Source organism: Globicephala melas, chromosome 16 (genome assembly GCF_963455315.2).
Source record: "Globicephala melas chromosome 16, mGloMel1.2, whole genome shotgun sequence".
Taxonomy (NCBI): Eukaryota; Metazoa; Chordata; class Mammalia; order Artiodactyla; family Delphinidae; genus Globicephala; species Globicephala melas.
In genome coordinates, this window is record NC_083329.1 from 63773752 (window position 1) to 63786062 (window position 12311).

General features: G+C 39.1%; 1 protein-coding gene across 1 annotated transcript in view; it reads left to right on the top strand.

The window, feature by feature from the left end:
- Positions 1-7144, top strand: part of DNAJC12 (DnaJ heat shock protein family (Hsp40) member C12) — a 34356-nt gene extending 27212 nt beyond the window's left edge. The window contains exons 4-5 of the mRNA XM_030862377.2: positions 562-766; positions 6231-7144. Of these exons, the coding sequence (XP_030718237.1) occupies positions 562-766; positions 6231-6325 (300 nt within the window). The 3' untranslated portion in view covers positions 6326-7144. The remainder of the gene's footprint in view (positions 1-561; positions 767-6230) is intronic.
- Positions 7145-12311: the final 5167 nt, after the last annotated feature.

Below are 12311 nucleotides of genomic sequence, written 5' to 3' on the forward strand. Positions count from 1 at the left end.
TTTTATTTCTGGCTTCTTTTACTAAGCATAGTGTTTTCAAGGTTCATCCACTTTGTAGTACTTTCCTCCTTTTTTATGGCCAAATAATATTCCATTGTATGAATATGCCACATTTTTGTTTATTCATTCACGAATTGATGGACATTTGGATTGTTTCCACCTTTTGGCTCTTGTGACTAGTGCTGCTATGAACACTTGAGTTTAAGTTTTTCTTTGAACACTTGTTTTCAATTCTTTTGTGTCTAGGAATTGAATTACTGGGTCATATGGTAATTTTATGCCTAACTTTCTAAGAAAACATCTCATTCTTGGAATCTCTCTGATGCTGGTCCCTTTGCTTTCTACCAGGATATGGATTTCTCCTTATATCATTAGTTTTCCAAATCAGTGAGGATTAATTGATTAACATCTGAATTAATTAATATCTGGCTAATAGTCAAGTCTAACATTTTGTTAATCAGCACTATACTAGTAGGTTAGGTGTTACCACATATTGAACTTTAAATATAGAAACTATATAATATTGATTTTATATTATACATCTGCTTTCAATTAATGTAGTCAATGCACTGGGCTACCAGAGGTAAAAAAGATCTGATGTTGGAAGAATCTGACCAGACTCATACCGATAAAATTGAAAATGAGGAACTGAATGAGCAAAAAGAGATAAAGAATGAGGAGTTCGGTCCAACCACAGAGAAAATGGAGCAAAAAGAATCCAAATCCATGGAGAAGTCATTCTCCTCACAAAATCCAGATTCTCCAGGTAAGTCATGTCATGTAGCTTTGCAGAACAGAGAAGGTGTGAAATTAAAAGGCTCATTTTATATTGTATTTATTCTCAACCTTTCCAGCTACATAGTAGTGCCAAATATAAGGGCTGGTTTAGCACCTTAAAAGATACTTACCTAGCATTGACACAGAAACTAGAAGATATATTCCTTAATACATTCCTTGCAAGGGAAAACTTGAGACATTTCTGGGATCGTCATCGCTTTACTAAAACAGTACTAGCTAACATGTGTTGGGAATTTACTATGTGTAGTTCTTTACATATATTACTTTACATCTATTATCTTGTTTAATATTAATTTTACATATATTAATTTATTTAATCCTCATTACAAGTTTGTGAAGTTGGTACCAATATTATAAATTTATTTATTTGTTTTTATTTTTGGCTGTGTTGGGTCTTCGTTACTGTGCGCGGGCCCGCTCCAGTTGCGGCCAGTGGTGGCCACTCTTCGTTGTGGTGAGCGGGCCTCTCACTGCGGTGGCCTCTCTTGTTGAGGAGCACGGGCTCCAGGCGTGCGGGCCTCAGCAGTTGTGGCACGCAGGTTCTAGGGCGCAGGCTCAGTAGCCATAGCGCACGGGCCCAGTTGCTCCATGGCATGTGGGATTTTCCTGGGCCAGGGATCAAACCCATGTCCCCTGCATTGGCAGGCAGACTCCCAACCACTGCACCAGCAGGGAAGCCCAGGTTGGTACCAATATTATTCTCATTGTATAGATGAGAAAACTGAAGCCTAGACAGGTTGAATAATTTTCTCAAGGTTATCCAGCTTGTATGTGGCAGGGGAGAGGTCTGAACTGAGGCAGTTTGGTTGCAGAGTCTGCATTCTAAGGCATTGCACTATCCTGAGAAGATACCTTACCTGTAAGTAGATTTATAGACATCTGACCCATGTATATATCCATTGAAGCAGGGTATTACAGAGGTTAAACTCTTGGCTCCCCAGCTATACTACCTGGGTTCATATCCTAGCTCTACCATTTATTATCTGTATTACTGGGTAAAAGTTACTTAACTTCTCTACACTTCAGTTTTCTCATCTACAAAATAGAGATCAGAATGGTACCTTCTCATAAAGTTACCATGAGGATTAAATGAGACGATCCATGCAAAATGCTTAGCACAGTGATTTGCCTACGGCAGGCCCTGGATAATTGTTAGCTATTGTTATCATTTCTTTGTCTATCTGGCCATCCCACTGTATTTATCTTGTACAGGTGTGTTATGTACACACACGTTAACTGTCCTCCAAATTCTTGATTCTCATGGTTGTGATACAACACCCCACTAGAATTTAGCCTTTAAGTAAAAGGTTCCTGAATGTTCTCGAACACTTCTTACAAAAAAGAAGATAATTCGATAGTTTGTGGTGAACTATAGTCTTTCTAGAGACAGTCACTTCAAAACTCTCTCTGGGGAGAACTTTTACATGCTCACTACTTGTTGGGAATAAAGATTCTTAGAGCTTCCTTCAGGTGCCTCTGCTGGTTACCCAAGAGATCCTTTCATAGAGCCTGCAGTTGACTGCATCAGCCGCATAACTGGCAGTGGTTATAATATAACAAACCAATCAAAGCAGAAGCTCGAATGTCCTAAAAACAGTGTTTTAGGCAAACATACACATACAAACACCCACCCACAGGCATTCACAGGCAAACACGTGAATGTTTCTCCATTTAGCCTTGGAATGTTCAGATCTGGGCTTCCGGAACCCTTCGGGCCTCCCTGTGACTATATGTTTCAGATTCAGACCTATTCTGAGTTCACCAGAGTTGAGGGGGTTGATCACGTCAGATTCTCACACTGAGGCCCCACTTAAATCCCTTTCATAAGATTCTATAAAATTCTCTTTCTTTTCAAAAACAGTTATTTAGATATTTAAAAACCCCAAAGTAATATGAGCTTATCATTAAAAATTCAAAGAATCACATATAGACAACAATTTAGTGTCTACCCTAGTCTCATCCTTCTCTGCTTCTACTTCCTGAAGTAACCAATGCAGATGCCCAGGTGTGTCTCCTTCCATAGCCTTTGTTTGTCTATGCTAACAAAGGCATGTATAAGCATATGTTCGTTTGTGAGGGCTTTACAAATAAAGAATGGGGTTATACTGTGCACATTCCTCTCTGTTATACAGTAGCTAAGAGCACAGACTCTGGAACCAGAGCCTAGCTTTTCCCACTGATGAGTTGCGTGACCTTGGGCAAGTGAGATAACCTCTCTGTATTTGCATTTTCTTATCTCTATATATTAGTTAAAATGTTTGTGTCTACCTCTACCTTGTAAAGTCTTTTTTTTTTTTTTTGGCTGCGCTGGATCTTTGTTGCTGCGTGTGGGCTTTCTCTGGTTGCGGTGCGGGGGCTTCTCATTGCGGTGTCTTCTCTTGTTGTAGAGCACGGCCTCTAGGCATGCTGGCTTCAGTAGTTGTGGTGTGCGGGCTTCAGTAGTTGCGGCTCACGGGCTCTAGAGCGCAGGCTCAGTAGTTGTGGCGCATGGGATTAGTTGCTTGGAGGCATGTGGGGTCTTCCCGGACCAGGAATTGAACCCGTGTGCCCTGCATTGGCAGGTGGATTCTTAACCACTGTGCCACCAGGGAAGCCTTTTTCTATTTTTTGTAAGGTCTTTCTGAGAAGTAAATAACATATGTAAAATATTTAGACCTGGTACATGGCCATTGCTTTTTTTTTTTTTTTTTTTTTTGCGGTATGTAGGCCTTTCACTGCTGTGGCCTCTCCCGTTGTGGAGCACAGGCTCCGAACGCGCAGGCTCAGCAGCCATGGCTCACGGGCCCAGCCTCTCCGTGGCACGTGGGATCTTCTCAGACCGGGGCACGAACCCGTGTCCCCTGCATCGGCAGGCGGACTCTCAACCACTGTGCCACCAGGGAAGCCTGGCCATTGCTTTTTTAACGTTAGCTTTTATTACTATGGGACTCCTCCTTAGACCCTTATATTTAGAATGAACTCATTAGAATGAACAGCTGACAAATATTCCACAGTGTAGATATATTGTAATTTACTCAGAACAAATTGTGATGCCAGTTTTGATACCCTCACATTGTGAAATGTATTCTCTTACTGTGGTTGAGGAATGAAGCAGAGGGGGTGAGAGGAGGGAGGATCACTGTTTTGAAAGCTGTCGTTGGAGAATAAGAATTACGCAATTTTGCTGAAAGCTGCATTTACCAGTATTTTCTTAATGTTGTTTAAGAGATTATTGGCTGTTCTGAGTAGTGCCTTAAAGTTAGGGTTTCATATGCCAAAGCACAGTTGCTTGATTATTTATAATTTCATTTGACTGCACTGTAAATTTTTATAACATCAGCATTTAAGAAATATTATTCATGTCAGCTTTACCAAGCCCTGAGTGGCTTCCCACATAACTTTTCAGCATTTTTGTTAATTTCCTCAAGCAGTGCTTGATATTTACTTTGAAGTTTGCCTTTTGATGCCTCTTCTGTGATGAGCTTCTATTACATAGTCCCCATGATTTTCTGATTCTTCATTGCAACCAGGAAAATAAGGAGCATGGCATCTGAAAACCCATGTGCGAGACAATCTTACTTTTACTTTCTTTTCATTTAAATATGCAATAAATGTGCCTTCTGATGAATACAATTCTAGAATCAAACATCCTGGAGTAAAATAAAAACAAATGTAGCAGATGCTGTTGATGTGCTAACATATCCTCTGGGCATTGCCAACCCTACGACTCCCACCAGAGTGCTTTCTCCGGCAGTGAGTCCGGCTTGGCAGCAGTGAGCGGGCAGTTAAGTACCAGGGAGTAAACACGCTCTGGGTGTAGCCATCGGATGATAATGAATGGGAGTGGGAGGCTAAATTCCCCAGCGCCTTCACCCCTCAAGTGGAATAACTCTCAGGGGTCTTTACAAACTTGGTTCCTTTCCCTACCAGGGTCTCCTGGGATCAACTAACTCCCCAAGTTAGCCACTTGAATTCAAGTTCTTGTCTGGGGTCTACTTCTAGGTGGACCCAAACTCGAAAACATCTTTTCAAACTACAGAAATAACATGTATTTAGTGTAGAAATGTGAGAAAATATGGTCAAGCAAAAGGAAGAAAATACAATAACTTGTAGTCTTACCACTTAGGGAAATATGTATTACTGTTATTTTGGTGTATTTTAAGATATGTTAGTATACCTAAAATGAAAAGGATATTACCGTACATATTTTGTGTGTGTGTTTCAATTACATGTTGTCAGAAACAATTCCCTTTTTGCTTTTTCCCCAAATGGCAATTCTTTAGATTTTTTTCTCTGATAGTTCTAAAGAAAGTGCAGATCCTATTTTCCTGGGATAATCACTGTCAACTATTCTGTGTATATTTTTCCTACTACATATTTAGATAATATTTCAAATATCGATGGAGGCATATTTAATATATTATTCTGTAACCTGCTTTTACATCAGCAATATTATAAAAGTAAAAAATGATACAAGGCATACTTGTTCATCGCAGAAAAATAGGAAAATACAGATAAACAAAAAAAGAGTATAAAAAATGAAAATCATATCTATTCCAACTCTTCAGGAATAGTTACTGTTAACATTTAGGGGTAATTACTTAGAGACTTAAAAAAATTTTATATAAATACCCATGTAAATATGAATTTATGAATGAGATCATGCTGTCTAAACTGTTTCGTAACTACCAGTTACTTAGCAATATGTTACGAACATTTTTCTATGATGATAAATATTAAAACATTGTTAATGATTATATCAAAGCCTTTTAACCAATTTTCTATTACTGAAGATTTAGACTATTTCTTTATTTTTTAAACATTTACAAATGGTATCATAATAAACATCCTTAGAGTTAAGTCCTTGAGCACATCATGATTATTTCATTAGGATACATTTCTAGAAGTAGAATTATTGGCTTAAAGGTTTATATATTTTAATGAGTTTGATAAATATTGCCAAATTGCCTGCTAGAAGTTTTGCCAGTTTACACTTCCTCCAGTAGAGAATGAAAATGACCTTTCCTCTAATTTTCCACAAAGTTGTTTATTAGAATTAAAAAAAAAATCTTACTACTGTGGAATAAATTATTTGTATTTCCAGGGATCCTTTCCATTGACCTGCTACTTTTGACAGCTGTTTGAAAGTCGTTTCTAATTTGCTTGCAGATGAATTGTCAAAATTCCCACCACTGGAAGTATCTATAAATATCTTTTTATTAATAAGCATTTAAACACATAAGGCCCTCTCATCCATATAAACCAATTCCTGTTCATAAGGATTCAATAGTCTGCTTATCCATTTCTGTAAGATATTACTAATTCATACCAAAGACTTACCCTTACATTTCACTTATTGCAATGAAATCTAATCAACAAGCTGTTTTACTATTATAAATAAGCTTGACTTTTCCTACCTCTGATTTTAAAATATTCTCTTCTCTCTTCTACAGGTTTTTCAGATGTGAACTGTTGGCACCTTCGTTTCCGCTGGTCTGGGGATGCTCCTTCAGAACTCCTGAGGAAATTCAGAAACTATGAAATATGAAATGTCCCTGCTCCACAGGGGGGAGAGGGAGAAGGAGGGAGGGAGAGAGACAAAGAGAGAGAGAGAGAGATCATTCCCTGCGCTGCCAACATACAGCCTTTGTTCAAATCTTAAAAATGTCATGTTTGTGAATTGCTGAGTACAAATTAATTCCTCCACCCTTGATCCTGTTCTCTCAATATGTTTTCTAAACAAGAAAATTTTCAGACTAGTTTCTTTCAATATTTGAGTAAATTACGGCTCTTAGATCCAGAGTAGATTGTATTATGTGCGTTTTCCTGTTAATGTTATTTATAGAAATCCATTAAAAATCGATCTCTATATTTAAATATTTCATTGATATACCATGATCTTTATGAGTGCTAGATGTACAAGAAATGTTTTCTGACTCTGGATTTAAAATGAAATGTGAAATTACTTGTCTAAACTCCATTGAATAAAATAAATAATTTTCCCAAACTTCATAATGAATTTATAATTCAACTGTATTTTGAAAATAATTTGAATAAGTATTTCTACTTCAATCTTAATAATTATAAATTTAAAAGGTTATTATTCATTTGAGAAAATGTTTTTACAAGATTTATTAAATAGCAGGTGATAAACTTACAAACTATGTTCTAACTATGAAAATGGGCCTGTTACATAACACATCCTTTTTAGGTTGGAATTACTAGGTTTGCCATGTGTAGTCTATGGTTATTTTTTGTTTGGAAACAAGTGAATGAAAAATTAAGAAGAAAGATGATTTTAGAGCAGGGGTTCCTTGGTCAAAACAGAGTTTTCACTGGCCTATAGCAAAATGAAAAAAATACAAATATAGGAAGTTTTTTTTTTTAAAATAAATCTATTTATTTATTTATTTATTGGCTGCGTTGGGTCTTCGTTGCTGTGCGTGGGCTTTCTCTAGTTGCGGCGAGCGTGGGCTACTCTGTTGTGGTGTGCGGGCTTCTCATTGCGGTGGCTTCTTTTGTTGCAGAGCACGGGCTTTAGGAGTGCAGGCGTCAGTAGCTGTGGCGTATGGGCTTAGTTGCTCCACGGCATGTGGGATCTTCCCGAACCAGGGCTCGAACTCGTGTCCCCTGAACTGGCAGGCGGATTCTCAACCACTGCGCCACCAGTGAAGTCCCAGGAAGTTTCTTTAAAAAGCAAAATTATTCAAAAATTATGTCCTTCCTACCTTTGTGGTTTAAAATGTGCTTTTTTAAAAAAATTATTTATTTATTTATTTTTGGCTGTGTTGGGTCTTTGTTGCTGTGCATGGGCTTTCTTTAGTTGCAGTGAGCGGTGGCTACTCTGTTGTGGTGCACAGGCTTCTCATTGCGGTGGCCTCTCTTGTTGCGGAGCACGGGCTCTAGGCACGTGGGCTTCAGTAGTTGTGGCTTGTGGGCTCAGTAGTTGTGGCTCATGGGCTCTAGAGCATAGGCTCAGTACTTGTGGCACACGGGCTTAGTTGCTCCGCGGCATGTGGGATCTTCCCGGACCAGGGCTCGAACTCGTGTCCCCTGCATTAGCAGGCAGATTCTTAACCTCTGCACCACCAGGGAAGTCCCTTTTTAAAAAAAAAAAACTATTTATTTATTTATTTTTGGCTTTGTCGGGTCTTCATTGCTGCGTGTGGGCTTTCTCTAGTTGCAGCGAGCAGGGGCTACTCTTCATCGCAGTGCATGTGCTTCTCATTGCGGTGGCTTCTCTTGTTGCAGAGCACACGCTCTAGGTGCGCAGGCTTCAGTAGTTGTGGCACATGGGCTCAGTAGTTGTGGCGCACGAGCTTAGTTGCCCCACAGCATGTGGGATCTTCCTGGACCAAGGCTCGAACCTGTGTTCCCTGCACTGGCAGGCAGATTCTTAACCACTTCGCCACCAGGGAAGTCCCCCAAAATGTGCTTCCTTTTATGAAAGAGTATCATAGTAGATTGTATTGGTTTGTTGGGCTGCCATAACAAAATACCACAGACTGGGTGCCTTAAACAATACTTCTCATAGTTCTGGAGGCTAGAAGTCCAAGATCAAGGTGTGTGCATATTTGGTTTCTTTTGAGGCCTCTCTCCTTGCTTTGCAGATGGCCACTTTTTCCTCATAAAGTCCTTTCTTCTTATAAGGACAGCAGTCACATTGGATTAGGCCCCCACCCTAAAAGGCTCCTTTAACTTCATCTCTTTAAAGACCTTATCTCCAAATAAGGTTACATTCTGAGGTACTGGGAGTTGGGACTTCAATAAATGAATTTTGGGGGAACACAATTCAGTCCATAAAATAGATGAAACCATTTTTTTTTTTTTTAACAAATACAACCCTGTATTGGTTCCCTTAATATTATTATTATTATTATTATTTTTGCGGTACGCGGGCTTCTCACTGTTGTGGCCTCTCCCGTTGCGGAGCACAGGCTCCGGACGCGCAGGCTCAGCGGCCATGGCTCACAGGCCTAGCCGCTCCGCGGCATGTGGGATCTTCCCAGACCAGGACACAAACTCGTGTCCCCTGCATTGGCAGGCGGACTCTCAACCACTGCGCCACCAGGGAAGGCCCCCTTAATATTATTTGAAGTTCTGCTGTTTTGTCAAATCCAAAAGTCAGGGCCAGACATTTAGAGAATTTTTCTACCACCATTTTACTACTTCAGTAAAATGGGATTTGTTACTATATCTGCAAATTTTATTTCAAAGATAGAAAGTAAATGCAAAAGAGATAGCACATTAAATGAATCAAATGAGCTTTAGGACTACAGTTGCCTGTCATAAGGCCTGCCTGACCCAAGCGGGCACTCAAATAAATGCCAGATCGAATAAGTGAATTTTTCAATCTAAGAATCAAGGTTTTAATTTTTTTCTCTTTTTTTCCCCAGTCTGTCTGATTTACAGCACTGATGACTTCTAATGACTTGTCAAGGGGAAAAACACTCCCACTCCCATGATCTGCTCTGCTTTTGTCGCAGACATATTTCCCAATTGTTGACAAGACTGAGCGCTTGCTCTTGTTTACTTTCCTCTCCCATGATGTTTGAAGCCTCCACATAAGAAATGAGAAATAGTGTCACTTGAATAGGGGTTTCTGATGGGTCAGGCTTGTGCTAAGCACTTTATTTGCTTGATCCCGTCTAACTTAGTAGACCTTTCATTCTTAAATACTCTCCTGAACTCAAAGTTTAAAAAGGGAGGGGACTGTGCTTTGATAAATAGTGTTTCTCTTTGAATGAAAAGAAAGAAGAAAACTGGACTTTTCTTAAGTAATTTGTTTGAATGCCCCAGTGTGTCCAGCACAACCACAATTGTATGTATGTGTAATAGCACATTTTCAAAGCCATTTATTTTTGGATTATGGCTTGACTTCATGGCATAGCAAACTGATTATGAAAAGACAATTTTATATAAAGGTGATTAAGCTCTTGAGTCAGCTCTAAATGGTAAAGATGATTAGTTTCTCTCATATTTGATATTGAATGAATGAATGAAGCATATATTTCTTGAGAACATTATTATGTGATATATATCGTACCAGTGTTTGTGTAGGATATAAAAAATGCTTAAGTCAAGTTTATGCTCTCAAGTAGTTGATAATTTAGTTTAATAAGACAGGTATCTGAATATCTTATAGTTTAAAAGGAGCACTTTGCATTAGTTTAAGTACGTAATGTGCTTAGAACATGCTGGGCACATAGTAAGCACTACGTGTACTAGTTACTATTCTTATGTGTTAAACTTTGTGATAATCAATTAACAGAATTGTGGCCTCCCTCCCTCCTCAATCCCTTTCCTCCAGTTCTCCATCTCAGAGGCACTGTTTCTTGCCTATCCTTCCATAGATATCCTGTGCTTTACACACGTACATGTGTTTCTGTTCTTTTCTTTACCCAAATGGGAACAGTACCCTGCTGCGCATCGCCCATTTATTCAGTTACTATGTACTGGAGACTTTTCCATTTTTAATATGGAAGTGCTACCTTGTTCTTTTTATCTGCTACATGGCTTTCCATTGTGTGGATGAACCATAATTTACTTAATTTGTCTTCTATTGAAGCCTTTCCAGGTTATTTACAGGCATTTTTTTTTCAAACACAAATAGCAATGTAGTGAATAGCTTTACACACAGTATTCTTATATATGAAGTATACCTGTAAGATAAATACCTCTTACTGGAATGAATCAAAGAGCATGTATGTACATTTAGAATTTGATTACCATATTCTTAAGCACACAACAGATGCAATTTGGCAAGTTTCAGAGATCTTAGGGGCATTGGATTGGAAAACCCAGAAAACAGTGTGCGTTCATTGGGATTCTTGTCTTTAGTCTTTTTCACTCTAGGATAGACTCCGTTGAGTGGCTCAGTTTGAAGCACTATGCTTATGGAAAAATTTACCCAGCTGGCCCCCACTGCCGTCATCCCAGGGAGTGCCCAAGATATAAAGCAATAATAAAATCAGAGTATACTTTTCTTCTGGTACCTTCCACAGAGACAGGACGAGATCAGGGTGTTTTTTCAGTGTTATGGCTTCTTGTCTTCTGGGTGTCCCGAAATGTTGAAACACAATTCTAAAACATTTTTTGCTCTTTTAAGTTAAGGGCAACTCAGTAGAGAAACTCTGGAAAACCCAGGAAGAATTCACAATTTCCTATGATCCCAAACAGTTTCCAGTCTCCCATGGACATATACCAGCCTGTCAAAAACATGTCCTTTAACGAGCAAATTAGAAATGCAAAAAAGACTTTGCAGATATTTCTTGTAAAGAGAAGGCTGCATCAGGGGAAGATAAGGTTGTTTTCCCGCTTGTGAATTTTCATATCCTTTCCGTGCCCAGTTCTGATGGTGGTTACAAGACCAATCACAGTGGCAAGTGTCAATGACTAATGCAGTTATTGAGAGGGTTCTTTAATTTCCTGGAGGCAAACACCATCACCCGCCATGTCCATATCACAGACGAGAAGATGCCAGGGCTACTGGGGAGTCAGTGATGGAAGAAATTACAAAACTGATGCAATTACTGAGAAAATGATGAAATGTCTCACAAAGAAAGGCTTCAATTTCCTTCAATTTCCGGTTTTGTGATATGCATCAGTGTGGCTGTGTCTCTAGTATTATTCTCAGCTCCCTGTGTCTTCTTACCCTCATGGTGGGAGAACATTTTGTAACAGGAAGATCATCCTCACCCTTTCTCCTCCCACCCTGGCTCTTTCATTTCTTCCAATGTTTTTTGCTATGATGATTTCTTTTATTAATTAGCAGCCAAGAGTAAATGTTTTCACAGTGGAATCTAGGTTAGGTTTATGGAGAACTAGATCTTTTTCTGTTTTTTCTGGGGTTTTTTTCCAGTTCTAACTGATGGTGGGATTTAGGGCAAATCACTTGAATTCTCTGATTCCCTTTCTTGTACCTGTGGCTGAAATTAAGAATCTTCTCTTCATAGAACAAAGGCTCTTGGCTCAGGACCAGGTCCAGAGTTGGCCTGTTTAGGGCCTTGGGTGGGAGCCAGGAGAGCATGGAAACTGATAAGGAGTATGTAGTCCAGAAGTAGAAGTCAAGGGTTAGTGACGACAGAGAAGGCAGAGAAAGCAGACATGTATTTTCCCATCATTCTTTCTAATAACTCTTCCTTTCTTACTGTTCTTTTAAGTAAAAGGGCTGAGATAGAAAACGAGAGATTACAATTAAGTATGTATACCTAGATGCACAGCCTTAAACACCTCAATTATCTTTTTTACATTCAGCTGAGTTCGATATCATTCTTGATAGCATCCCGCCTCTGACGACAATGGCGATTTGTTTTCGGAGTATAGTACAATATTTACATACTTTCCAGCTTGTTAGACTATCAGGGGAGGCTCTAAAACAGGGATAATAAATAATAACAACAACAACTCCTACCTTTACCAGTTTCCAAAGGATTTTCTCATGTATCTTGTTGTCCAAAGCATTTTCTCATGTATCTTGTTGTCTTGTTGTCACAACTAACTCCATTTTCTTGAGGAATTTGTACCTTTTGCTA